The sequence below is a fragment of the Argentina silus genome (assembly GCF_951799395.1).
Source record: "Argentina silus genome assembly, chromosome: Y".
Taxonomy (NCBI): Eukaryota; Metazoa; Chordata; class Actinopteri; order Argentiniformes; family Argentinidae; genus Argentina; species Argentina silus.
In genome coordinates this window covers 5,187,170-5,214,669 of record NC_139654.1, presented here as the reverse complement: position 1 = coordinate 5,214,669, position 27,500 = coordinate 5,187,170, and the positions used below count along the sequence as shown (strand labels likewise).

At 46.4% G+C, this 27,500-nt stretch overlaps 1 protein-coding gene across 1 annotated transcript in view; it reads left to right on the top strand.

Annotated features, from left to right (window-relative positions):
• Positions 1–27,500, top strand: part of LOC310823739 (uncharacterized protein) — a gene marked incomplete at both ends in the record, with an annotated part of 320,139 nt that overhangs the window by 50,925 nt on the left and 241,714 nt on the right. The window contains 2 exons of the mRNA XM_083696588.1: positions 1,127–1,300; positions 1,735–1,908. Of these exons, the coding sequence (XP_083552714.1) occupies positions 1,127–1,300; positions 1,735–1,908 (348 nt within the window). The remainder of the gene's footprint in view (positions 1–1,126; positions 1,301–1,734; positions 1,909–27,500) is intronic.

Genomic DNA, 27,500 nt, shown 5'->3' with positions numbered 1-27,500 from the left:
GTGAGGGGCGGGGCAGGGCAGGGGGAGGGGGAGGGGCATCGCTGGGTCACCTGTTGCCACGGGAACCGTGCTTTCCTTCCACCTCCGAGAGCCAGCTCTATACACACACAAACACACACACACACACACACAGTTAAAGACAAAAGAACGCTCCCTTCTTCCCTCCTCCTCCCCTCTTTTTCTCCCCCTCTCCTTCTCTCTCTCCCTCTCTCTATAATATATAGTTATATGTGTGTCTAACATACTCCACTGGATATCAAAACCAAGATGGCGGCGCAAATGCATCGTGCGCATGTCACTGTCACTGAAATGTTTGTCAATACCGACAACACGTGTAGCGAAGAAGACGGACGTGCGAATCGACCAATCAAAAGGCAGCGTCTGAGCGACTCAACCTAGCCTGCTACCAAATCCACCAATCACGCAGGGAGGGCGTGTACCAAGATGGCGTCGCGCATACATCGCGAAGCCCGCTGTCTCGCTGAATTAGTGGCTATTTGCTTGTTTATTTCAAGTATTCTCGCTAAAAACAGTTTAGCGTCCATATCGTACAGCCGACGACAACTTTTGGACATCGGCTCCGGCGTTCCAGACATCTTTATCGACGCAATACCGTGAGATCTGCTGGACTGGGGAGTCCACACTGTCAACTACAGACACTGAGGTGAGGTCTGAGACTGTTCTTGTTGTCAGACACATCATTCCTAAGTGTCTGTTACATTATCATTCTATGGAATCAATGATACTTGCACAGAAATGGTCAATAATTGAGACAGACAATGTACATTATCTTCCAATCAATTCTGATATAATGTGTGTGTGTGTGTGTGTGTGTGTGTGTGTGTGTGTGTGTGTGTGTGTGTGTGTGTGTGTGTGTGTGTGTGTGTGTGTGCGTGCGTGTGGTGGCAGGGGGGGCTGCTCTGTCTGCACCCAGTGAATATGTTTCCATCCTCAATTCCTGACCCACCTGGCCTTAGATCAGCTCACATAATACTGCACTAACCCAATAGCTAGCAAATACATGTATCCTTGGTCCACTGTTGAGAGCAACTATAACTCTCACTCATGAATTCTTGCACCACAGTGATGGTTTGTGTGCATGTATTTATTTGTATTCCTCATTCAGGCTGAATGGATGTCACCTCACAGAGAGATACTGTGAAGCGTTGGCCTCAGCTCTCAGCTCAGACTCCTGCTACCTGAGAGAGCTGGACCTCAGTAATAATGATCTAGGTGACGGGGGGGTGAAGCTGCTCTCTGCTGGACTGGGGAGTCCACACTGTCAACTACAGACACTGAGGTGAGGTCTCAGACTATTCTTTTTGTCAGACACATCATTCCGAAGTGTCGGTTACATTTTAATTCGATGGAATCAATGTTAGTTGCACAGAAAGGCTCAATGATTGAGACAGACAATGTACATTATATTTCAATCAATTACTGTGTGTGTGTGTGTGTGTGTGTGTGTGTCGTGTGTGTGTGTGTGTTTGTGTGTGGTGGGAGGGGGGCTGCTCTGTCTTCACTCTCTGAATATGTTTACCCTCCTCAATCCTGACCAAGCTGGCCATACATCAGCTAATGGGACGACACAATACTGCACTAACCCAATAGCTAGCAAATATACCACACTTAGAAATATGACTACAAACCTGCCTGTGATCGGATTGAATCATGAATTATTCTCATAATGCACCTCAGTGATCATTTGGCTTCATGTATTTATTCCTCATTCAGGCTGAATGGATGTCACCTCACAGAGAGATGCTGTGAAGCGTTAGCCTCAGCTCTCAGCTCAGACTCCTGCCACCTGAGAGAGCTGGACCTCAGTAATAATGATCTAGGTGACGGGGGGGTGAAGGTGCTCTCTGCTGGACTGGGGAGTCCACACTGTCAACTACAGACACTGAGGTGAGGTCTCAGACTATTCTTTTTGTCAGACACATCATTCCTAAGTGTGTGTTACATTATCATTCTATGGAATCAATGATACTTGCACAGAAAGGCTCAATAATTGAGACAGACAAAGGATATTATCTTCCAATCAATTCCTATAGTGTGTGTACGTGTACGTGTGCGTGTGTGTGTGTGTGTGTGTGTGTGTGTGTGTGTGTGTGTGTGTGTGTGTGTGTGTGTGTGTGTGTGTGTGTGTGGTGGGATGGGGTCTGCTCTGTCTTCACTCTCTGAATATGTTGCCCTGCTCAAATCTTGACCCACCTGGCCTTAGATCAGCTCATGGGACTACACAATAGCTAGCAAATACATTATACCAGATGTAGAAATACAGTCACTACAAATGTATCCATGGTTAACTGCTCCCCTGTTGAGAGCAACTATAAGTCTCACTCATGAATTCTTGCACCACAGTGATCGTTTGGCTACATGTATTTATTTATATTACTCATTCACATGTGGCCTTTCAACTGCCAAATGAAGAGGATTTAAAGCTGCACATGTACATTAGAGAGGAATAATCAGATTCTTGATATCAGATGGAGTGACACTATTTCCCCAGGTTGTCAGGCTGTGGAGTCCCAGAGGAAGGCTGTGTTTCTCTGGCTTCAGCTCTGAGGTCTAATCCCTCCCACCTGAGAGAGCTGGACCTCAGCTACAATCACCCAGGAGACTCAGGACTGGCGCTGCTCTCTGCTGTACAGAAAGATCCACTCTGTAAACTACAGACACTCAGGTAAAGGCTGAATATGTGGCTGGACGTATCAATGAGATTATTGCACTGTATCTATTTTCCTCATGATTGTAAGTGTGTCATCCAACCTCTGTGGGTTCTTCTGTGGTTGATATAGTGTGGACCATGGTGGAGAGTGCAGGCTCAAACCTGGGCTGATCAAATGTAAGTCACCACCGCTGTAGAGAATAGGACTGTGATATTACTCAAGAACCAGGGTACAGCAGAGTTCAAACAGAGCACCAGTATTGTATTCATATGTAAATCTAAAATATTAGCAAATGTGAATTAGTTTTATCCCTTTTAAAACATTTTCAATTAATCATTAATATTTTGTGAAAAAAATAATGTTGCCATAACAAGATCACATTGTGAGTATTGTAAGTTATTCATTTATATTGATTTGATGATTATTTTTGCCCTCTCAATCAGATGCCTGTGAGCTCACACTGGACCCAAACACAGCAGACAGACGCCTCTCTCTGTCTGAGGAGAACAGAAAGGTGACACGGGGGAGAGAGGAGCAGCTGTATCCTGATCACCCAGAGAGTTTTAAGAACTGGGCACAGGTGCTGTGTAGAGAGAGTCTGACTGGGCGCCGTTACTGGGAGGTAGAGAGGAGTGGGAGAGTGGCTGATATAGGAGTGACATATAAAGGAATCAGCAGGAGAGGAGTGGGTAATGACTGTTTGTTGGGATACAATGACAAGTCCTGGAGTCTGATCTGCTCTGATGACAGTTACTCCGCCTGGCACAATAATAAGAAGACTGACATACCTGTCCCCTCCTCTGGCTCCCACAGAGTAGGAGTGTATCTGGACTGGCCGGCCGGCACTCTGTCCTTCTACAGCGTCTCCTCTGACACACGGACCCTCCTGCACACATTCCACTCCACATTCACTGAGCCCCTCTACCCAGGGTTTTATCTTTGGAGATTGGGCTGTTCAGTGACCCTGTGTAAACTAGTCTCAGGGAGATCACACTGAACACCAAAGGCTCATATTATGTTTTACTATATATATATATATCTATATATATAGTTTTTTTGATGGAAATGCATCTGACAATCCAGATGAATGATTAGATGATCAAATCAGACTGATGATGAACTCTGAGAATAACACATGAGAGAGTGTCTGTATGTATATAAGAGTTGGTTAGATTGGGTTTTTGAGTTGTGATGCTGGATTACCACATGGACATGTTCTGTAATTCACTTTCCATTGATTCCTTCACCTGTCTATCTATCCAACGTACATGTTGTTCCTTCTCCTGTGTGTGTGTTTGTGTGTGTGTGTGTGTGTGTGTGTGTGTGTGTGTGTGGTCAGAGAGGATGAGGGGAGACACATTTAACTGTGTAATTGTATTGATCATTTCCTGTACTTGTAACATTCAAGCCTCTGTTGTTTTATATTGATTGTTACATTCCTTTACAGTTCAGTCTTCTTCTAGTTGGTACTGTCGGCCATCATGCTTTATGTTAACATGTATAGTTTATTTCCCTCTTCTATTCTCCCATGGACCAACCACAACTCACAAACCTCATTTCCCCCCAAGTGCCTCTGTGTTTTGGTAGTAATGACAGTAACTCTCACCTTCTGCCTCCTCCTTCTCATTCTGATAAAGGCAGCACTAGTCTACTAGCCTGAACTAACTCTGGAGTCAAGTTCCTTCATTTACTACAATGATGATGATGATGATGATGATGATGATGATGTCCATATAAACAAAGTGTTTGTGAAACAAAGAGCCGTGTGACCTCATGTTGACTCTCCACATGTCAGAGAGGCATGTCTTGTTTGCATGTACACCAGAAATAATACACAATATACCATAATGGACTGGAAATGACCATGTGAAAAGATAGAATCATGTGTAAATAAATAATTTAACCTGGTGGATAAAATTGATTACGTTTATTTGTTTTTGCCATCAATCCTCACACAATACCCTATAATGACAAAGCGGAAACACTTTTTTTAAACATTTTGAAATACAGAAATATGTCAAGTACATAAGTATTCAGTTTAATTTAATAACAGTTTAATTTATAACCAACACACCTGACTTTAATTTCCTCGATTGGGGAATGGCTTTGTGGGTAGTCAGCCATCTTGTTGTTTAAGACCTATTCAGATGAATCCGACCTACTGCAGCAATCACCAGGATAGAAACAGTTAACTAACTAACTAACTGTTTCTATCCTGGTGATTGTTGCATTAGATCAGATTCATCTGGATAGATCTGTAGCAATGGAGGATGGCAAACACACATGCTAATGAATAGTTTCATTATCACTTACACACCTGTATCACTTACACACATTTTTCTTGAATGTCAAACATATAAAATCCATTGGTTGAGTTTAGACAACACTGACCAGGTAGAAGAAAGTTCTCTACAGTCATGTCATCCCATAGGTAGAGATGTGTAACATTCAGAGACAATTGTGCCTTGTTTTTTGATCTTTATTCCCCATGAAGCCAGACCTTGTTCCAGACCTATCCAGATGAATCTGATCAAATGCAACAATCCCTCTTGTTCTGTAACGTGTCATATATTTTATAATAACAAGACCAATTTCCCAAGTGGGTGACAATAAAGTTTTTCTGAAACTGAATCTCAAAGATGATCTTAAAGCAATATTGCAAAGAACCATAGGAGTCCAGTACATAGTAGGCTGTCATTGTAGATGTGTACACAGCAGCAGCTTTCAACACCGGTAGGATGTGGCTTGGGAGGGCAATGGTCTGGGCAGTGTGAGGTCCCATGCACACACATGCACCTGTGTGTGTGTTTAGTGTGCTTGAACCTATAGTTAGATTGACATCCCTCTAACCCAATCAATCCATCCACTCTCACCTTCAGCCAATGGGCTTCACTGGCAGGGCCAGTATGAAAGGACTGGGACACACCCCCAGCAGGTGCTTTGCTGATGGACTCCTTTTTACCTCTAGCTCCTTTTGAGGTGGTTTGTATGCATCTAGTGAGTGCTTTTAGTTCTGCAAATTGTGATTTCCAGTGTTTGGTTTGAGTTTTGGCTTCACCAGATTAAAATAGATTAACCTTAACATGTCTTCTGTCTTCGGTTTCTGTCATTTTCCAGTACTCTTTCTGTAAAAATCTAGCCCTGCTACGCTGCCTCAAATGCTGTTTTTGATGGGTGTGATTTAAGAGGTTGTTGACATTTTACATTCCTCCCATGTTAGTCGGCACAGTAGAAGTGTGATTGACTATAGCTAGTTCATACAGTAGAAGTGTGATTGACTATAGCTAGTTCATACAGTAGCATTGGGACTGTAGCTAGTTCATACAGTAGCAGTGTCATTGACTGTAGCTAGTTCATACAGTAGCAGTGTGATTGACTGTAGTTAGTTCATGCAGTAGCAGTGTGATTGACTGTAGCTAGTTCATACAGTAGCAGTGTGATTGACTGTAGCTAGTTCATACAGTAGCAGTGTGATTGACTGTAGCTAGTTCATACAGTAGCATTGGGACTGTAGCTAGTTCATATAGTAGCAGTGTGATTGACTGTAGCTAGTTCATACAGTAGCATTGGGACTGTAGCTAGTTCATACAGTAGCAGTGTGATTGACTGTAGCTAGTTCATACAGTAGCAGTGTGATTGACTGTAGCTAGTTCATACAGTAGCAGTGTGATTGACTGTAGCTAGTTCATACAGTAGCAGTGTGATTGACTGTAGCTAGTTCATACAGTAGCATTGGGACTGTAGCTAGTTCATACAGTAGCAGTGTGATTGACTGTAGCTAGTTCATACAGTAGCAGTGTGATTGACTGTAGCTAGTTCATACAGTAGCAGTGTGATTGACTGGAGCTAGTTCATACAGTAGCATTGGGACTGTAGCTAGTTCATATAGTAGCAGTGTGATTGACTGTAGCTAGTTCATACAGTAGCATTGGGACTGTAGCTAGTTCATACAGTAGCAGTGTGATTGACTGTAGCTAGTTCATACAGTAGCAGTGTGATTGACTGTAGCTAGTTCATACAGTAGCAGTGTGATTGACTGTAGCTAGTTCATACAGTAGCATTGGGACTGTAGCTAGTTCATATAGTAGCAGTGTGATTGACTGTAGCTAGTTCATACAGTAGCATTGGGACTGTAGCTAGTTCATACAGTAGCAGTGTGATTGACTGTAGCTAGTTCATACAGTAGCAGTGTGATTGACTGTAGCTAGTTCATACAGTAGCAGTGTGATTGACTGTAGCTAGTTCATACAGTAGCATTGGGACTGTAGCTAGTTCATATAGTAGCAGTGTGATTGACTGTAGCTAGTTCATACAGTAGCATTGGGACTGTAGCTAGTTCATACAGTAGCAGTGTGATTGACTGTAGCTAGTTCATACAGTAGCAGTGTGATTGACTGTAGCTAGTTCATACAGTAGCATTGGGACTGTAGCTAGTTCATATAGTAGCAGTGTGATTGACTGTAGCTAGTTCATACAGTAGCATTGGGACTGTAGCTAGTTCATACAGTAGCAGTGTGATTGACTGTAGCTAGTTCATACAGTAGCAGTGTGATTGACTGTAGCTAGTTCATACAGTAGCAGTGTGATTGACTGTAGCTAGTTCATACAGTAGCAGTGTGATTGACTGTAGCTAGTTCATACAGTAGCAGTGTGATTGACTGTAGCTAGTTCATACAGTAGCATTGGGACTGTAGCTAGTTCATATAGTAGCAGTGTGATTGACTGTAGCTAGTTCATACAGTAGCATTGGGACTGTAGCTAGTTCATACAGTAGCAGTGTGATTGACTGTAGCTAGTTCATACAGTAGCAGAGTGATTGACTGTAGCTAGTTTATACAGTTGCAGTGTGATTGACTGTAGCTAATTTATACAGTTGCACTGTGATTGACTGTAGCTAGTTTATACAGTTGCAGTGTGATTGACTGTAGCTAGTTCATACAGTAGCAGTGTGATTGACTGTAGCTAGTTCATACAGTAGCAGTGTGATTGACTGTAGCTAGTTCATACAGTAGCAGTGTGATTGACTGTAGCTAGTTCATACAGTAGCCGTGTGATTGACTGTAGCTACCTCAAAGATACTCTGCACATCGTGGACATCCTCAAAGATGAGTGGCACATCCTCCACGACCACACCCTGCTCAACGTCCACCAACAGCACAGCCAAGGCCTCCACCTGGACCCGGTCAGCCCTCTCTACATAAGGACAATAATGACATAGAACCACTCAGCATGTGTTGCTAGAATACAAAACAGCATCGCACAAATCCAAAACGTACATGCCTTGCCAAAATGCACGGAGTTGGCTAGCAAGCTAGCTAGTTCAAGCTAAAGGTAACTCTTAGCAACGCCCTTCGACACTGTCAACGGGTTACTTAGCCACCTAGCAGCTAACAATGCTATCATTGCTTCTAACTGGCAAAATAATCATTGTACACACAATTTGGGAGATATGTGTCTACTGTAAAATGTAATTAAATGTCACATACCCTCTTCGAAGTCGCTGTTGCTTTCCTCTTCATGATCGCGAACCTTGCTTCGCGAGTGCGTGGACTGGGGGCAGACGTTTCTACGACAGGTTGTTGGTCTTGTTTTCTGTTTGGCAGGGCTCCCGTTGGGAGGACAGCGACTTCGAAAGCGGGTATGTGATGTTTAATTACATTTTACAGCAGTAGACACATAGTCAACAAATGTGTCTTTATAATGGCATGACACTTTGTCAGTTGGTAGCAATGGTAGCATTGTTAGCTTTAGCTTGAACTAGCTAGCTTGCTAGTCACCTACATGCATTTTGGACTTGTGCTGTGTTGTTTCACAACAAATATTGAGTGGTTCAGAGAGAGTCTAACTATTGTTATTGCTCATACTTATTCTTCTTTTTCTTATCATTATTATTGACCGGTATACTCCTGCCAGAATCAATAGACCTATGTAGGCTTGGAGGTCTGCCCGATCCAATTCTCTCCACTTGTCCCCAAACACACGCCTCCCCTCCAAGTTTGTCATGTCCAGTAAAGTTATCTCAATTGATTCTGGTAAAAAAACAATTGGAAACGTCCTCCTCTATCTCTGGTTCAATTTCCATCTCCTCTCCATCATCGAAGATATGGTCCAGAGCCTCTCTGACAGACAGTCGCCTTCTCAGTCGCTTGTACATTGTGTTCACAGAGTAAAATGAGAGCAAGGCACAAAGAAGGCTTTATATATGGGGTCTGTGAGAAGATATGAGACATTGTTTAGTCTGGAAGGTGTGGTTCCCGTGGGGGGATGGGATCATACAGTAAGCACAGAAAGAAAGGTTCCCATAACAAACACTAAATTGTTTAGTCTGGGAGGTGCAAAGAGAGAGGTTCTCATAACTAACACCAAATTGTTTGCTTTGAAGGTGTGAGAACCAACCGCCCTCTGTGTGTGTGTGTGTGTGAGAGAGTGAGAGTGAGAGTGAGAGTGAGAGTGAGTGTGAGTGTGAGAGTGAGAGTGAGAGTGAGAGTGTGTGTGTGTGTGTGTGTGTAACTGGGCAGATTCACCATATCTCCCTGCCTGGTCCTTGGCTGTAGGTGAACGGAACGAAGGTGAACGTGTCCACGACCGTTGAGGTGGCCTCTGGCGTGTCTGTCAATAGTAGTGACAGGATGGTGGTCGTCCGTCTCAGCATGTACAACACCACCCTCGAGTACAACGGCGACACCCTGGCCATTTGGAAGGTCGGAGTTCGTCCGCTGGATGGCGTCTGTTCGCACGGTGCTTCCAGCGGGGACCCGGCGAAGTGGAAGAACAGCAACTACGGTTCAACAAGGTAAATGTTGTCAGGTTATGATGGAGTAGCAATCCAGGACACACACACACACACACACACACACACACACACACACACACACACAGTCCTGAGTGATGTACTCACCCCCACTTCCAAGTGATATATCCTCGAACCCCGGGCCATGTTGCTCCTGTGTGTGTGTGTGTGTGTGTTGCTCCTCCACAGCTGTGCTGCCAACATAACAACTGACATGAGAGCCAACTGCACTGAGAAGGTCAACCAGCTGTGTGGCGTCATGGCCGATAGCAGCGGCCCCTTCGCCGCCTGCCATAACTCCACCCCCCCAGGGCCGTACGTGGAGGCCTGCGTGTTTGACCTGTGCCGCCACGGCCCGGTGGACCGCACCCTCTGCTCCTCCATGGAGGCCTACGCCATGGCCTGCCTGCTCTCTGACGGACAGACGGACAGCTGGACAAGTGGAGGACGCAGGCCAACTGTCGTAAGTCACATTCTCAATGTTTCCTCTCGATGCATCCATTCTGTTTGGGTCGCCTGTGTGTGTGTGTGTGTGTGTGTGTGTGTGTGCGGTAGGGTGTGTGTGTGTATGTGTGGTATGGGGTGTGTGTGTGTGTGTGTGTGTGTGCGGTAGGGGGTGTGTGATTTCTAATGTTACTCTGTCTGCTTATCAAACCCTTCTCTCTCTCTCTCCTCCTCCTCCTCCTCCTTCTCCCCTCCTCCTCCTCCTCCCCCTCCTCCCCTCCACCTCCTCCTTCCCCCTCCCCTCCACCTCCTCCTCCCCCTCCTTACCTCCACCTCCCCCCTCCCCTCCACCTCCTCCTCCTCCCCTCCTCCTCCTCCACCTCCCCCTCCTCCTCCTCCCCTCCTCCTCCTCCCCCTCCCTCAGCATCCAGAGACCCCTGCCTGGACATGGACTGTGCTGACCATGAGTTCTGTGGGGAGAGGAACGGTGAATCTGTCTGCCTCTGTCGCCGTAGTTACCTGGACTCTGTCAAGGAGAGGGGTCCTTTTGGTATGTGCATGATCCCCAACCCTGTGTGACCACTCTACTAAATGTGTTTGAACAGTGTGTGTGTGTGTGTGTGTTTTCTTGATTACCTGTATGTGTATATGTGTGTGTGTGTTTTCTTGATTAACCTCTCTCTGTGTATGTGTGTGTGTGTGTGTGTGTGTGTGTGTGTGTGTGTGTGTGTGCACGCCTCTCTTTAAAGATCCTTTAACAAGCTGCAGTGGGAGTTCTGCCAGCTTGTCTCTGGAACGCTGTCGTCTGGTTGAGGCAGACTTTGATTACAAGACTCTGCACCTCAACGACCCAAGCTGCATCGGGGTGTTAGAGAAGGGCGTTGTGGTGTACCGCTTCGACAACCACAACCACAGCTGCGGCACTCTGCTCACGGTACCAAAACACACATCAAACATCTATAGATGACCCAGCAAGGCTGGGGTTCTAACCAGGCTGGGGTTCTAACCAGGGGTTCTGGCCAGGCTGGGTTTCTAACCAGGCTGGGGTTCTAACCAGGGCTTCTAGCCAGGCTGGGGTTCTAGCCAGGCTGGGGTTCTAGCCAGGTTGGGGTTCTAGCCAGGCTGGGGTTCGAGCCAGGCTGGGGTTCTAACCAGGCTGGGGGTCAGTGAGTGAAGCCCCTCTCTCCCCTCTCCACAGTCCAACAACACTCACATCATCTACAAGAACTCCGTCCAGAGGAACTACAACTCCTCCATGGCCATCCACCGCATGGACGAGACCAACCTGGACTTCTCTTGCGCCTACACCAAGGACACCTCCCAATCTATGGCCCTGGGCATCAAGGTCAAAGACAGGTGTGTGTATGTGTGTGTGTGTGTGTGTGTGTGTGTGTGTGTGTGTGTGTGTGTGTGTGTGTGTGAGGTCACCCAGGCCTTTCACTGTGGTAATACATGTGTAATGTGATGCACATTACCGGGAGAGAATACCTTCCAGCCAGAGGAGTTCACAGCGTTAAAACAAGGTCAAGGTTGGTATCGTCAGTGTTGGGGAAGCGACTCTGAACATCCATTTAACTCAGTTACCAACAACTTTACGAGGCAGGAAGTTGAACGTCACTAAAGCTACCGTTGATGGAAATACAGCTTGTTACTTTGAAAAAACAAACAAACCAGGAAACTACTTCGTCCGACACACTAGGAGGGTTAGCGATAGCGTCTGGTCAGAGGGTTATGGGTGAGGCTAGGCTAAGTGTTATCACTAGGAGAGTTAGCGATAGCGTCTGGTCAGAGGGTTATGGGTGAGGCTAGGCTAAGTGTTATCACTAGGAGAGTTAGCGATAGCGTCTGGTCAGAGGGTTATGGGTGAGGCTAGGCTAAGTGTTATCACTAGGAGGGTTAGCGATAGCGTCTGGTCAGAGGGTTATGGGTGAGGCTAGGCTACGTGTTATCACTAGGAGGGTTAGCGATAGCGTCTGGTCAGAGGGTTATGGGTGAGGCTAGGCTAAGTGTTATCACTAGGAGAGTTAGCGATAGCGTCTGGTCAGAGGGTTATGGGTGAGGCTAGGCTACGTGTTATCACTAGGAGAGTTAGCGATAGCGTCTGGTCAGAGGGTTATGGGTGAGGCTAGGCTAAGTGTTATCACTAGGAGAGTTAGCGATAGCGTCTGGTCAGAGGGTTATGGGTGAGGCTAGGCTACGTGTTATCACTAGGAGGGTTAGCGATAGCGTCTGGTCAGAGGGTTATGGGTGAGGCTAGGCTAAGTGTTATCACTAGGAGAGTTAGCGATAGCGTCTGGTCAGAGGGTTATGGGTGAGGCTAGGCTAAGTGTTATCACTAGGAGGGTTAGCGATAGCGTCTGGTCAGAGGGTTATGGGTGAGGCTAGGCTAAGTGTTATCACTAGGAGAGTTAGCGATAGCGTTGCAGTCAAACTGGACACGCTGCCCATGAGAACCAGATCCTCATCCACACTCCGAGCCATGGACTGATAGTTTTACTGTTGGTATTTGGAGAGTTTGAGGTTTGTTGACTGTGTGTGTTGGTTCATTTGTTGAAACTCACCAGCTCTGTGAGCAAGAACCTGTCCTCTGGAGAATGGAACTACAAACTCACCATGGCAGCCTTCTACGACGCCGAGTTCAGCCAGCCCCTCAACGACTCAGCAGCCGTCCGATTGGACCAGAAGCTCTACCTGTCCCTAAACACCACCGGATTGGACAGCAAGATCGTCATGGTGACTGACGCCTGCTGGGCCACGCCTGAAAGCTCCTCAAATGCTACTGTGCGCTGGGACATCATCAAGGAAGGGTGAGACACACACACACACACACACACACACACACACACACTGTCAGACACATAGATGGGTACACATTGGCTGCTCTGACACATGTGTCCTGTGTGTCCATGTCCCAGGTGTGCCAACCCTGCCGACAGCACGGTGAACATTCTGACCAACGGCGACTCCTCCGCCACCCGCTTCTCCTTCAGAATGTTCCAGTTCTCTGGCAAATCCTCGGACGTGTTCCTGCACTGCAACATCCACCTGTGTGTGCTGAAGAACGGGAACTGTGCCCCGGTAGGCCAGGAGCCATCACTCCTCACACACACACACACACACACAGACACAGTGTCCTCTCACTGACTGTCTCTCTCCCACAGACATGTTCCGGGGTGAAGAATAGAAGGAGACGGCGATCTCTGCAGCAGCACAGCCACAGCTTCATCACCATGGCGATGAGCGCCATCAATTAGGTAAGAGTGTGTTAGATAGCTGTTAAACACATCAGCTCACCGCATCATATGATACAGCAGTCTGCAGCTCTGTTACACATGCCCGTCTGAATCCTGGTTGTGTGTGTCGGTCCTCAGGTTGCCTTTGTGTTGAATGAAGTGACACGTTGTCATTCTGGAAGGTGTCCTGTCCAGGACTGTAGCCGCTTGACCTCTGACCCGGAGGCAGTTCTGGAGCCAGGATGTCCCTGACCTTCGCCTGACCCTGACCAAGAGCCGCGTCCTAATAGGGTAGAAGATGTGTGGTCCAATCCGCTCTCTGCTCCATCTAGTGGACAAACCTGTCTGTAAACTGCCTCATCTTTAATACACTGTTTAACAGACTGTGTTTACCATACTGTGTTTAGAAGACCGTGTTTACCCGACCACACTCTCTATCCGTTGTTAAAGGTAGACTCAGCGATATGACGTAACCTGTGAATATTGGCAGAGATCGTTGAAGCCTAAGGCAAGACAATTCCCTCGCCAGCCCGTTTGTCACATGGCCATCTGCCACTGTCGTGCTCGTGCACCAATGGAATCCATCATTAATGAAACGTCCGTCGCTCGGATGAATCTGAAACATCGCTGAAGTCAACCAACGTCCCGCGTTGACGTCATATCGCTGAGTCTACCTTTAACTGAATCTTATATCGGTGTCTGGGATTTCTGAAGGGATGCTTTTCTGTGTCTGTGTTCTTTGTGTCGATCAATCAGGGTGGGAAATATGTATATGAACATGCAACGCAACAGTGGCCTTCATGTTTGCAGTGAAAGTTTGAGAGTATCGATTGGAAGATGAGGAAATGGATTGACTTTCAAAGAGTAGGAAGTAAAATGCAGAAGGAGACTTTGATTGGATGCTAACTGGTATTGAATGAATGTTGCTGTTATGATGTGAAGTTTATGATGATGGTATGAGGGTTGACAAGACATTATTATAATAATAGTAGCTGGTTTAATGTAAGCACTAATCTATCAATCATGGGGGCAGGCAAGTTAAATCCAAACTTGAATTTGCACATTGAATGTCTGAGAATACAAACTAAAATATGAAGGAATGTTTGGCATTGAAAGAATATGAACTAAGTAAGAATATTTGGTGTTTAAGAACATTTTAAATTAAGTTTGAGATGTCAAAAGAATGAGGTCACCCGGTAAAAAGGCATCATCAGGAAGAGAATACTATTCCATTGTTTGCTTCGGACAATGAAGATTTAGATTTAAGTAAAAAGGCAAGTGATTGAATGTTTTAATGATAATGCTTAAAAACCTACTGCTAAGAGTAATAGTCTGATATATATATATATATATATATATATATATATATATATATATATATATATATATATATATATATATATATATATATGATAACTGTGTGTTAATCAGTAATTCAGAACAGTAAAAGACCGTTCTGACTATATGTGTAACTTTAACAAACATGTGGAAGCCTGTTTGTGTTAAGGTTAGGGTTAGGTTAGGTTAAGGTTAGGTTAAGGTTAGGTTAGGTTAGGGTGGTGTTGTGGTGTTGTGTATCTGAGTTCCCTGAAGCACCCGGCCGGCCAGCAGGCCAAGTGGACCAGCTCAAACTCAAGTCATTTTCTCTTCTCTCTGTTGTCTGTAATAAAGGCTTTATAAAGGGAACTCCTGCTGTCATCTCCATTAATCAAAATGTACTACAGGTTTATTTTACAACAATATGACTTGTTGAACGGACTTTGCAGCAAGGATAGACGTTTGTAATTCCACCTGAGAAAAAAAAAGCTATTCTATTCTACGAGTTCAGGCATATGGGCAAACTACACATGAACTTTACTAACTAGCACAGGCTAACTACACATTAATGTTTCTACTAGCACAGGCTAACTACATGTTTCTACTAGCACAGGCTAACTACATGTTTCTACTAGCACATGCTAACTACACATTAATGTTTCTACTAGCACAGGCTAACTACATGTTTCTACTAGCACAGGCTAAGTACACATGAACTAGCCTAGTCCTGGACTAAATCACACATACATAGGGTTAGGTTAGATATATATATAAACATACGGTTAGGGGTTAGGTTTAATGAAAATCATTTGTTGTACTGTTGCTTCTACTCAATCCATGCATCAGAAGCTGATAATCCATGTCTTCTACCAACCGTAACCCCATCAGTCACGACATAGATCAGGAGAGACCAGGATGGAGGTCATGGTTAGACTGCAGGAGAGAAAGAAGGAGGCCTGGGCTGTCCTGAATGAGAGGATGGAGCTACAGTCTAACCCAGGGGTGGGCAAACTTTGTGGCTCAGGGGCCACATTGACTTTTAAAATTTGACAGACGGGCCGGGCCAGCACCAGATGCATACATATCAAACATAAAACATATATCAAAAATGATAAACATATCAAACATAAACATAAAAAATACAGGGTTAATACTTACATTTACTTTTAGCGGGAACAGTGTTGTTGATCACCCTTTTTGACCAGTGCATCGAAGTCTGGTGTTAGTTTTGTTGTGGCAATTCTCAGAACAGATCTGAGGTGTTCATCACTCAACTGGGATCTGTGGGGTGCTTTGTTGGTGTTCATCACGCTAAAAGTCTGTTCACGCACATACGTAGAGCCAAACAACATCCTCTGTGCCATCTTTTGGATGTTTGGAAATTTGGCTGCGCTTAATGAAGCATAAAACTCATCCAGTTTAAGAGAGTTGAACTTCTCCTTTAAGACGGTGTCACATTGGAGATCAATCAGTTCCAACTGCAACTCCTGTGGCGCCGTTTCACTCATACTTTCCCCAAACTTAACCAGCGGACATTAGAGTGGTAAAGCAAGTCCTGGTGATCAGCGTCAGTTTCTTCAAGAAACATAATAAACTGACGATGCTGAAGTCCCCTCGCTCGAATAAAGTTAACAAGTTTTACAACTGGCTACACTACGTGGTCAAGCTGCAATACGGATTTACACAGTGCTTCCTGGTGGATTATGCAGTGTAGGAAAATTACCTCCTGCTCAGGGTTGTCCTCTTTCACCCTCTCCTGGATTCTTTTGAGCAGCCCGACGTTTTTTCCAGTCAGATTTGGCGATCCATCTGTGGTAACGTTGGCGAGTGTACTCCAAGGTAGCTTGTGCCTCTTGATGACCCCCAACACGCTGTCATACAAGTCCTCTTTCCGCGTTTTCCCCCTCAGGGATTCCATGGCCAAAAACTCCTCCGTTATCTCAAAATTGTCATTAATCCCTCTGATAAAAATGACAAGCTGAGCGGTGTCCTTTATGTCATTACTTTCGTCCAGTGCCAAGGAATATAATGTAAATGACTCCGCTTTTTTGTTTAGCTTGCTAGCTAAGTCTTCGTCAATTAGCTCAACACGGCGAGTCACTGTCCTGCGTGATAAGCTCATTTTTTCAAATTTGTTCTTGCTCTCAGGACACAAGGTACCTGCTGTCTCTACCATGCACTCTTTGAGAAACTCCCCTTCTGAGAAAGGCTTGCTGGTCTTTGCTAATTTGAATGCCAGCAAATAACTTGCCTTCGTGCTTGATTCTTGAATGGCAGTTTGTCGGATAAAGGTGTTTTGCTGAGCCTGCAAACTAGCTGCCAACCTCAAAGCGGTAGCTGTCCGTTCTTGCGTTGACTGGTTGTTAGCGTAATTAGCATGTTTGGTGGAAAAGTGACGGCTGATGTTGTATTCCTTTAAAACCGCAACGGTTTCTTGGCAAATAAGACATACAGCCTTTGACCGGACTTAAATGAAAAAGTATTTAGTTTCCCATTCCTTATTAAACACTCTGCACTCACTGTCGACTTTTCTTTTCTTTGGCCCACTCATTGTTGCAGATAGCCCGGGCTCCGCAAAATCAACTCAATGTATGACTGCCCCTTAGTGCGCTACCTGGTGGAATGCCAGGCATTACAGGACAAGGTCAAATGAATGCAGTTTAGTAATTTAATTAATATTCAACCCTCAAATCTGTACCAATCTTCGGCGGGCCGTATTAAAAAGACAAACGGGCCGGATGTGGCCCGCGGGCCGTAGTTTGCCCACCCCTCGTCTAACCCTAAACCATGGATGAGACGTCTCTCTGTCAGATATATGGTGAAGTCCTTGTTAACAGCCTTAGATGGGATCATCTCAACTGTTCAAAGAAAAAGGAAATAATGATCATGAAAAACTCTCTGCCACTATTGACATTTAAGCAACATTTAACAATTCCTCTAGAGCAGGGGTGCCCAACCTTTTTTGACCCAAGATCTACTTTTCAAGTCGCCAACCTCCCGAGATCTACCAGTCCAGTGTCAACATCGCAAACCCACACACATCGTTTCCAGCCTGCAGTAACTAACCTCACAACACTTTTTCTTGTTGTCACACAACCACTAGACATCACATCACAAACCCTCCCTCTCTCAAACACACACACAGACAAATTCCTCTCACACAGTTGCCAGTTTGCATAGTGTGCTGTAGCACAAACCCGCTCTCTCTCTCACACACACACACACACACACGCCAATCTGCATGATGAGCAATAGCCATAACTGACCTTAATATGAACCAAACAGAAAAATAAACCAGATACAAAACAGGTAGATCTCTGTGTTACGACTCCAGATGAAAACTCGTCTACGTCTAGGGGCGGTAGAGGAGTCGCAACAAAAAGGTAGTACATCAGACTTATTGTAGGAATTAAACAACCACAAACCACAATTCAACTATGTACAGTTATTTGTTTCCTCAGGGAAAACACAACACAAGACACACGCCAAGGAGAAAAGGGAACTTTTTTTGAGCGGTGCCAAAGCAAAGAAATCATAAACAAAAGTGATGTCCTAAACTAGTACAATAGTAAGCTATACTATCAGGGCTATGCTAAAGTGCTATGCTACACTAGACTAGAACATACATGGGGCGGCACCCACTCCTAACCTGGTGAATTGTAACAGAGGTGAGCCTACGTGTTGGAAATGTAAACCCATGGGTCTCTTACCTATTCACCTTACCCCTATGGTGTACAATTAACAGACAGACAAATTATGAGAAAAACAATAAGTAAACAATGACGTAAATATAACAAAAGAAAACTAGATGTAAACAAGTACGTTGGAGGTTTCGATCAACCAGGCAACAGTGAGTCGACAGCAAACACAAGACTACGGTGAAAATGGGTTGACTCCCGAGGGGAAGTCCAGCGGAGCTTTTAAAGGACACGGACAGCCCTCTGATTGGTCAGGAACAGTGATGACTGATGGGGACGAATGGCCAATTGCTGACGGACACCTGAATGTAGAGTGACAGGGTAAGGGAAAAACAGAAGGAAACACAAAACACAACAAGGAAACGCACATGTAGGAGTGGGAACGTAACACTCTGAGTTTGAAAAAAGGAAATCACTTCCTACCTTAGTGGGAGACCTGACACTGGGAGGAGGAGGCTAGCTTCTCGTAGTCAGGAGTGTAGGAGCTGGTTGCAAGGCGTGTGTGCTCAGCATCATTCTCCTCCAAGTGAGCACGGAAAAGCCTTCTCTGCAGACTCCTGGCCCGAACTGAACACACAATCTTCATTGCAATATCCATCACTTCTTTCATATTTGAAATCTTTCCACACAACGCTTGCTGGTGAATTATACAATGATAATTCAGGATATCTGGGAAAGATTCACTTTCTTTGCAATGAACCCACTGGTGCGGCCCATCATAGCAGGCGCCCCATCAGTTGTGATGGAGATCATCTTGAAGAGCGGCAGTTTTGTCTCGCTAACAAATCCCATGAAAGCATTAAACATATCCTCACCTCTGGTGTGTCCTTTTAATGACAAAATGGTGAGTAGCTCTTCCTTGGCGCTCATGTCTTCAAAAACCATCCTGATGAAAACACACAATTGTGCCACATCCACCATATCAGTCGACTCGTCAAATTGGAGGGAAAAGCACTCGCGTCAATATCCTTCCTCAGTTGCTCCTCCACATCCACAGCCATTCCCTCACATCGCCTTGTAGTCGTATTGCGGGAGAGTTGCACTTCTTTAATGGCCTTCACGATCTCGGTTTTATTTTTAAAGTCGTCAAAAAGGCTATCCGCTGCCTCGAGAAAGGCTTCCTTCACAATATCGCTGTCTTTGAATGGCTTCTTGTGTTTAGCAAGGACGTGACTGACGCGATAGGAAGCAATAGTTGCGGCCTTACCCTGGGTCTTCGGTTTGGTGAAGATTGACTGCCGTGCTGCAAGCTGTGCTTTCAAATCCCGCACTTTTGTGGCGCGTAAAGGCGTTTTTGCAGGGAAATCCCTCTCGTAGCTCCCGGGTACCGTTTTAAAATGCCGCTCCAGATTCCCTTTCTTTGCCAACGCCACCGTTGCATTGCAGATCAAACAAACAGGCTTTGAATGAGAATAAACACAAAAATAATCTTCCTCCCATTCAGGGTGAAAATGGTAGGTCTTGGCTCGTTTCCCCTCAGACATGTTAAAGTTTAGGAGTGCGTAACCGCTCTGATCGCTAGCTGCTAGCTACTGTTGACAGCTGTCAACTTACTATCATGCATGTCTCGCGCTACAGTAGGTTAAACGTGACCTACTTTTTTTTTTTTTGTGGACGTGTTTAAGAGACTGATAGGGTGCGCAGGCAAGGACTCATGATAGGCTGTAGTGTACATTTAATACAAAATATAACACACACACACACACACACACAAAACAAAACATATCCAACGACGCATAACTACAACAAAACAAAACAGTTTACAGTTACACATAAAAAAAACTTTTTTTTTTTCATTTTTTCCTACACCCCTCGTGATCGACTTGGGATCAGGCCGGGGTCTACCAGTAGACCGCGATCGACTGGTTGGGCACTCCTGCTCTATAGCAGCGGTCCTCAACCTTTTTTGCACCACGGACCAGTTTCATGCAAGACTATTTTTCCACGGACCGGGGGGGAAAGAATCACGCGCATAACAAAACACAATAAAGTGCATATTATATAATTTAATTATTCATTTAATTATTACATTTATAATGTAAAAGTGACTCAACTCACCATAATACAGAATCAGTGGGAGCACTGAGCTTGTTTCCCTGCAACGAGACGGTCCCATCTAGGGGTGATGGGAGACAGTGACACCCGAAGTGTCCTTACCGGCAGGCATGATCAACTCTTCACCAATAGTGAAGGGCTTCTTAGCCTTGGCAATGCGGTTAGCCACTAAGAATGATGCTCTCAGTGCAGACACATTTGATGATGTGGTGGCCTTCAATAATTGCTTCTGTCCTTCGTGTTCACGTTTCTTTCTTTAAAAAAAACACCAAAGACTTGTCTTTTAATGCAGGGTGCTTGGTCTCTACGTGGCGAAGCAGTTTTGAAGGCTTCATGGCCTCGTTGGATAGCCGGTCGCCACATATTATACAGAGCGGGCTTGGGGCATGTCAATCACCTGTTGCGATGAACCCGTAATTTAAGTAGGACTCTTAGGTATTTTCTTTTAAATGCAGCTTTCTTTTTTTTTGGCAGTCTAGGAGTCTTCTGCTGTCTCATCATAGAGTCTTTCCCCCTTTTCAAAGAATCTCTCCAGCAATGTTTGTTTTTTACTCATTTTTGCTGGGTTAGCTTGTGGGCTTCATTTATCGGTGCATGGAAAAAAAACTGCGACTGAGAAGTGTGGAAAAGTGGCACAGATGGAAGTGGTCATTTTTCAAACACCCTGCAGACTGCGATAGTCAATAAAATGGAAATAAAATACAAATTAAAATGTTTTTATTCTTTCTGTGGGGCCCAGTACCAAATGATCCACGGCCGAAACTGGTCCGCGGCCCGGTAATTGGGGACTCCTGCTCTAGATTACTGCAAGGAGACAGAGAACGTCCCAGGGTTCGGGTTAGGGTTGGGGTTATGATTAGGGTTTGGGTCAGGTTCAGGGTCAGGGTTAGAGTTAGAGTTAGGGTTAGAGTTTGGGTCAGGGTCAGGGTTAGGGTCAGGGTCAGGGTTAGAGTTAGAGTTAGGGTTAGAGTCAGGGTCAGGGTCAGGGTTAGAGTTAGAGTTAGAGTTAGGGTTAGAGTCAGGGTCAGGGTTAAGATTCAAGATTCAAGATTCAAAGTGTTTATTATCATATGCACAGTAGAAAACATGTTTCCCTGTACAACGAAATTCTTGCTTTGCTGTCCGCAGAATGCCAACCAATGTAAAATATACAATACTAAAGAATATACAATATATACTAAACAAATGTACAAGACAGCAACATTTAAGGCATAAAATGAAATAGCAGCAATAATAATAATAAAACAGTGCAAATGTAGCAGTGCAATTATGCAAACTGGAAAATTCAGTTATTTGAGGTAGTAAGGTTATATTAATCTCCTGTGGGTTGTTTAGGAGCCTGATGGCAGTGGGAAAGAAGGAGTTCTTCAGTCTGGTGGTCCTGCATTTAACACTTCTGTACCTCCGGCCTGAGGGTAGAAGTGTGAACAGTCCGTGCTGGGGGTGGGTGGGGTCCTTGAGGATGGAGGCGGCTCTCCTGTGGACTCTGCGGTGGTAGATGCTCTGCAGAGAGGGCAGTGGAGTCCTGGTGATTTTCTCAGCGTCTCCTAGGCCAGTCTGCACATTTGGGTTGTCATGACGTTGCTAAGGGAAGTGTTAACACTGGAAAGAAAACGTCCCCTTTGGTTCACACTAATGTTCTATTACACTAATGTTCTATTACACTAATGTTCTATTATACTAACGTTCTATTACACTAATGTTCTATTACACTAATGTTCTATTACACTAATGTTCTATTATACTAACGTTCTATTACACTAACGTTCTATTACACTAATGTTCTATTACACTAATGTTCTATTATACTAACGTTCTATTACACTAACGTTCTATTATACTAATGTTCTATTACACTAATGTTCTATTAAACTAACGTTCTATTACACTGTTCTATTACACTAATGTTCTATTACACTAATGTTCTATTACACTAATGTTCTATTACACTAATGTTCTATTATACTAATGTTCTATTAAACTAATGTTCTATTATACTAACGTTCTATTACACTGTTCTATTACACTAATGTTCTATTACACTAACGTTCTATTACACTGTTCTATTAAACTAATGTTCTTTTACACTAATGTTCTATTACACTAATGTTCTATTACACTAATGTTCTATTACACTGTTCTATTAAACTAATGTTCTTTTACACTAATGTTCTATTACCCCTGGATACGATCTAGTGTGCCTAGAAACGAAACTCACTAACTTACCATGTTGTCAAACATGTTGGCACCGAACAGTCCCATAGAAATACATTCCTAACCCTAACAGTTCCATAGAAATACATTCCTAACCCTAACAGTTCCATAGAAATACATTCCTAACCCTAACAGTTCCATAGAAATACATTCCTAACCCTAACAGTTCCATAGAAATACATTCCTAACCCTAACAGTCCCATAGAAATACATTCCTAACCCTAACAGTCCCATAGAAATACATTCCTATCCCTAACAGTCCCATAGAAATACATTCCTAACCCTAACAGTCCCATAGAAATACATTCCTAACCCTAACAGTCCCATAGAAATACATTCCTATCCCTAACAGTCCCATAGAAATACATTCCTATCCCTAACAGTCCCATAGAAATACATTGGAACATTTAAAAATGCATTTTGTTTTTACGCTGCTGAAACAATCCGGAGTGCCAGATGTGTGAAAGGTTCAACCACTGAAGAGGAAATCTTCTCACATGGTTCTGCTTTCCTCCATTGGCCTCATGTGTTGTGCTGTCGACAGTCGACCAACAGATGGCGCCATGCAGCGTGTTTCTGCTCTCTGTCAGTCGCTGGAAAACTGATGGAACAGATTTAATCCACCATCAACTCCATAAGCATTACATACATGACATCACATTACATACATGTGACTTAGCTACTAACCGTAGCTAAGTCTTTCAACTTAACCAAGGTGTCGTCCGCGCTACGCTAACCAGGCTAACCAAGGCTACACGATGCTATGCTAAGGCTACACTACACTATGCTAGCCTCGACTACACCAGACTATGCTATGCTACGCTACGCTACCCGGGTGGCGTGGACCGGGTAGCCCTTGGCCTTGATGATGCCGCAGCTCTTGACGATGATGGCGTAGCGCAGGACCCAGCGGAGGCGCCACGCCACGCCGACGCCGCGTCACAGCGGTCGCGGTCAGGGTCGCCGTGGGACGCCGTTGCTAACGCCGCGCTCTCACGGAGCGCCTCCTGGAAGCCCGCCGACGTGATGAGCTCTGGAAGACGACAGAGAGACAGACAGGTTAGAGAAAGACAGGTTAGGGGGAGAGAGACAGGTCAAAGACAGACAGACAGCTCAGAGGGAGAGGGGGGAGGGAGAGAGAGAGAGACAGGTTAGAGGGGAGACAGACATGTCAAAGACAGACAGATAGACAGACGGGTCAGAGAGAGAGAGACAGCGCCTCCTGGAAGCCCGCCGCCGAGATAAGCTCTGGAAGGAGAGAGAGAGAGAGAGAGACAGGTTAGAGGGAGAGACAGACATGGAAAGAGAGGGAGAGAGAGAGAGAGACAGGTTAGAGGGAGAGACAGACATGGAAAGAGAGGGAGGGAGAGAGAGAGACAGGTCAGAGAGAGACAGACAGCTCAGATGAAGAGGGAGGTTAGGTTAGAGGGGGGACAGACAGGTCAGAGAGAGACAGACAGGTCAGGGACAGAGAGGGAGAAAGAGAGACAGACAGACAGACACCCCCAGACAAATTGATCACAGACAGACAGATCACAGACAGACACCCACCTTTGGGGTCGTTGTGGGTCAGTAGCTGGACCCCCGCCTGCTTGGCATACGCCGTCAGATCAGGGGGCATCACACAACAGGACGCCAGGTTGACCTGGTTGCTGATGGGCTTCACCTTGGATACGGGAGAGAGAGAGACAGGTCAGAGAGACAGACAGGTCAGGGACAGAGAGACAGACAGGCCATCAGATCGGGGGGCATCACAGAACAGGACGCCAGGTTGACCTGGTTACTGGTGGGCTTCACCTTGGATACGGAAGAGAGAGAGACAGGTCAGGGAGAGACAGACAGGTCAGGGACAGAGAGACATACAGGCCATCAGATCGGGGGGCATCACACAACAGGACGCCAGGTTGACCTGATTACTGGTGGTATTCACCTTGGATACGGGGGAGAGAGAGAGAGAGAGAGAGAGAGAGAGACAGGTCAGGGACAGACAGACAGGTCAGGGACAGAGAGAGAGAGACAGACAGACACTGTTAACTGCTTGGTTGGGACAGAGAGAGAGAGACAGGACAGGGACAGAGAGAAAGAGAGAGAGAGAAAGAGAGACAGACAGTTGGCGTACGCACTCAGTTTGACCTGGTTACTGGTGGGGTTTCACCTTGGACATGGAGAGAGAGACAGACAGGTCAGGGAGAGACAGATACCCCCAGCACAGGACAGACAGACAGACAGTTCAGAGACAGAGACAGACACCCACCTGGGCCCAGTCGTAGCGCTCCTCCAGGAGGCCCTTGTCCAGGACAGACAGACAGATCAGACAGACAGACACCCACCTGGTCCCAGTCGTACAACTCCTCCAGGAGGCCCTTGTCCAGGACAGACAGACAGGTCAGGGATAGAGCGAGAGAGAGAGAGAGACAGACAGACAGACACACACACCGTCCAGGACAAACAGACAGGCCAGAGAAAGACAGACAGACACCCACCTGGGCCCAGTTGTGCAGCTCCTCCAGGAGGCCCTTGTCCAGGTCCGACGTCCCGATGGCGACCACCTTCCCGGACGCCACCAGCGTTTCCAAGAAAACCCATGCCGGCTGCAGGTCCGAGAGGGTCTGGGGGTGTGGTCGGCCCCCGGGGGGGGGGGGCGGGCGCCAGGATGACCGAGTCGAGTTGGGAGAGGGCGAGAGTGAGACAGGCTGTTGGGGGGGAGGGAGACAGGTTAGGGAGAGAAAGACAGGTTAGAGGTCCGAGAGGGTCTGGGTGTGGGGGGGGGGGGATGTTGTCCTCCTGGTCGACAGGGCGAGGGTGAGACAGGCTGTGGAGGGGAGAGACAAACAGGTAAAGAGAGAGACAGACAGGCAGACAGCCAGCCAGCCAGCCAAACAAACAGACAGACAAGCAGACAGCCAAACAGGCAGACAGACAGACAAACAGGCAGGACTCACCCTGTCGACAGCCTGCCTGATGGACGACTGGTCCGACTCGCACAGGAACAGCTTGACTGCAACGACAACGTTAGCGTGGGTTAGCCTAGGTTAGCCTGTGTTAGCATGTGCTGGTGTCATTTGTTAGCCTGTGTTAACGTGTGGTCGCGTCGTGTGTAATCATGGGCTGGTATCGTTTGTTAGCCCTGGGTTAGCGTGTGTTATCGTGGTGCGTGTGAGCCGGTGTTAGCATGCACTAGCATTTATTAGCATGTGTTATCGTGGTGTGTGTTAGCGTGCGTGAGCCTGTCTTAGCCTGCGTTAACCTGTCTTACCCTGCATTAGCGTAGCGTTAGCCTGCGTTAGCTTGTCGTAGCGTACCAGACACCTTCAGCTCCTCCCTCTCCTCCGGTGTGATGGTGGCCTCGGCCGCCTGGGGGGTGGAGCAGTCCAGGACGTCAGACTCCTGGAGAGACAGACAGGTTAGAGACAGACAGGTTAGAGAAAGACAGGTGAGAGAGAGACAGGTAAACAGAGAGACAGGTTAGAGAGAGAGAGACAGACAGGTCAGAGAGAGACAGACAGACAAGCATGATGGTGGCCTCGGCCGCATGGGGGGTGGAGCAGTCCAGGATGTCAGACTCCTGGAGAGACAGACAGGTCAGAGAGAGAGACACAGGTAAACAGACAGACAGGTTAGAGAGAGAGAGACAAGTTAGAGACAGACAGACAGAGAGACAGACAGGCGTGATGGCCTCGGCCGCCTGGGGGGTGGAACAGTCTAGGACGTCAGACTCCTGGAGAGACAGACAGGTTAGAGAGAGAGACACAGGTAAACAGACAGACAGGTTAGAGAGAGAGAGACAAGTTAGAGACAGACAGACAGAGAGACAGACAGGCGTGATGGCCTCGGCCGCCTGGGGGGTGGAACAGTCTAGGACGTCAGACTCCTGGAGAGACAGACAGGTCTGAGAGACAGACAGGTTCAGGACAGACAGATTACAGAAAGACAGCCAGGCGTGCCTGGGAGGGGGGAGCAGTCCAGGTTAGAGACAGACCAGACTAGTCGAACTAGAGAGAGGGAGAGAGAGAGAGAGAGATTAGCTGACCTCAGCAGAACCTCCCTCCCTCCCTGTTCAACCCTCCCCCCCAAACCTGCCTCCCCCCCGTCTCCCTGCCTGTGTGTGTGTCTGTGTGAGTGTGTCTGTGTATGTCTGTGTGAGTGTGTGAGTGTGTGTGTGTGTCTGTGTGTATGTGAGTGTGTGTGTGTCTTCCTCTCTCTCTCCCTGTCTCAGGAGCACCCACCGACACACACACACACACACACACACACACACACACACGTTGTCACTTGACTCACTAAACATTGACGCCTCTGGGCATGTGTGTGTATGTGTGAGTGTCTGTGTGAGTGTGTGTCTGTCTGTGTGAGTGTGCGTATGTGTGAGTGTGTGTGTGTGTGTCTCCCTCTCTCTCTCCCTGTCTCAGGGGCACACACACACACACACACACACACGTTGTCACTTGACTCACTAAACATTGACGCCTCTGGGCATGTGTGTGTGTGTGTCTGTGTGTGTCTGTGTGAGTGAGTGTGTGTGTGAGTGTGTGTGTGTGTGTGTCTGTGTGTTGTGATGGCCCAGCCGGTGAGCAGTGCCCCACAGAGACACCTGGTGGCCACAAGGGGGAGGCAAAGGCAGCCATGGGGTGTCGTGCTGGATGGGAGGTACTATCCCAGTTCTATGTCCTGGAGACTCCGCCACCAATCAGATGACTCAGCTCACCGCTCACAGGTGCGCTGAGTCAGCTCGGCGATCCTGAGGCCTTTTAAACTCCCCAGGACAAGCTGAAGACAGACTGGCTGGAGGAACGAGTCGAGACCAGACACCCGCTAAGCCAGTCTCATAAGCCAAACGGGAGAGAAAGCCTGGAAGACGGAGAGGAACCCCCCAACCGACCGGAGGAAGAGGTCAGTGAAAGGGACCCGATATCCGACTAACTTTGGCCTGTCTCTCTCTCTCTCTCTCTGACGACAAGAAGAACCCGGCGGAGCGCCGTAGCGCCAACCGCCAACCCGGTGAAGATTTGAGTTGCCTTTCGCCTCTCCCTTTTCCCCGCACCTTAGAAATAAAACCCTACGTTGATTTCACCGCAAC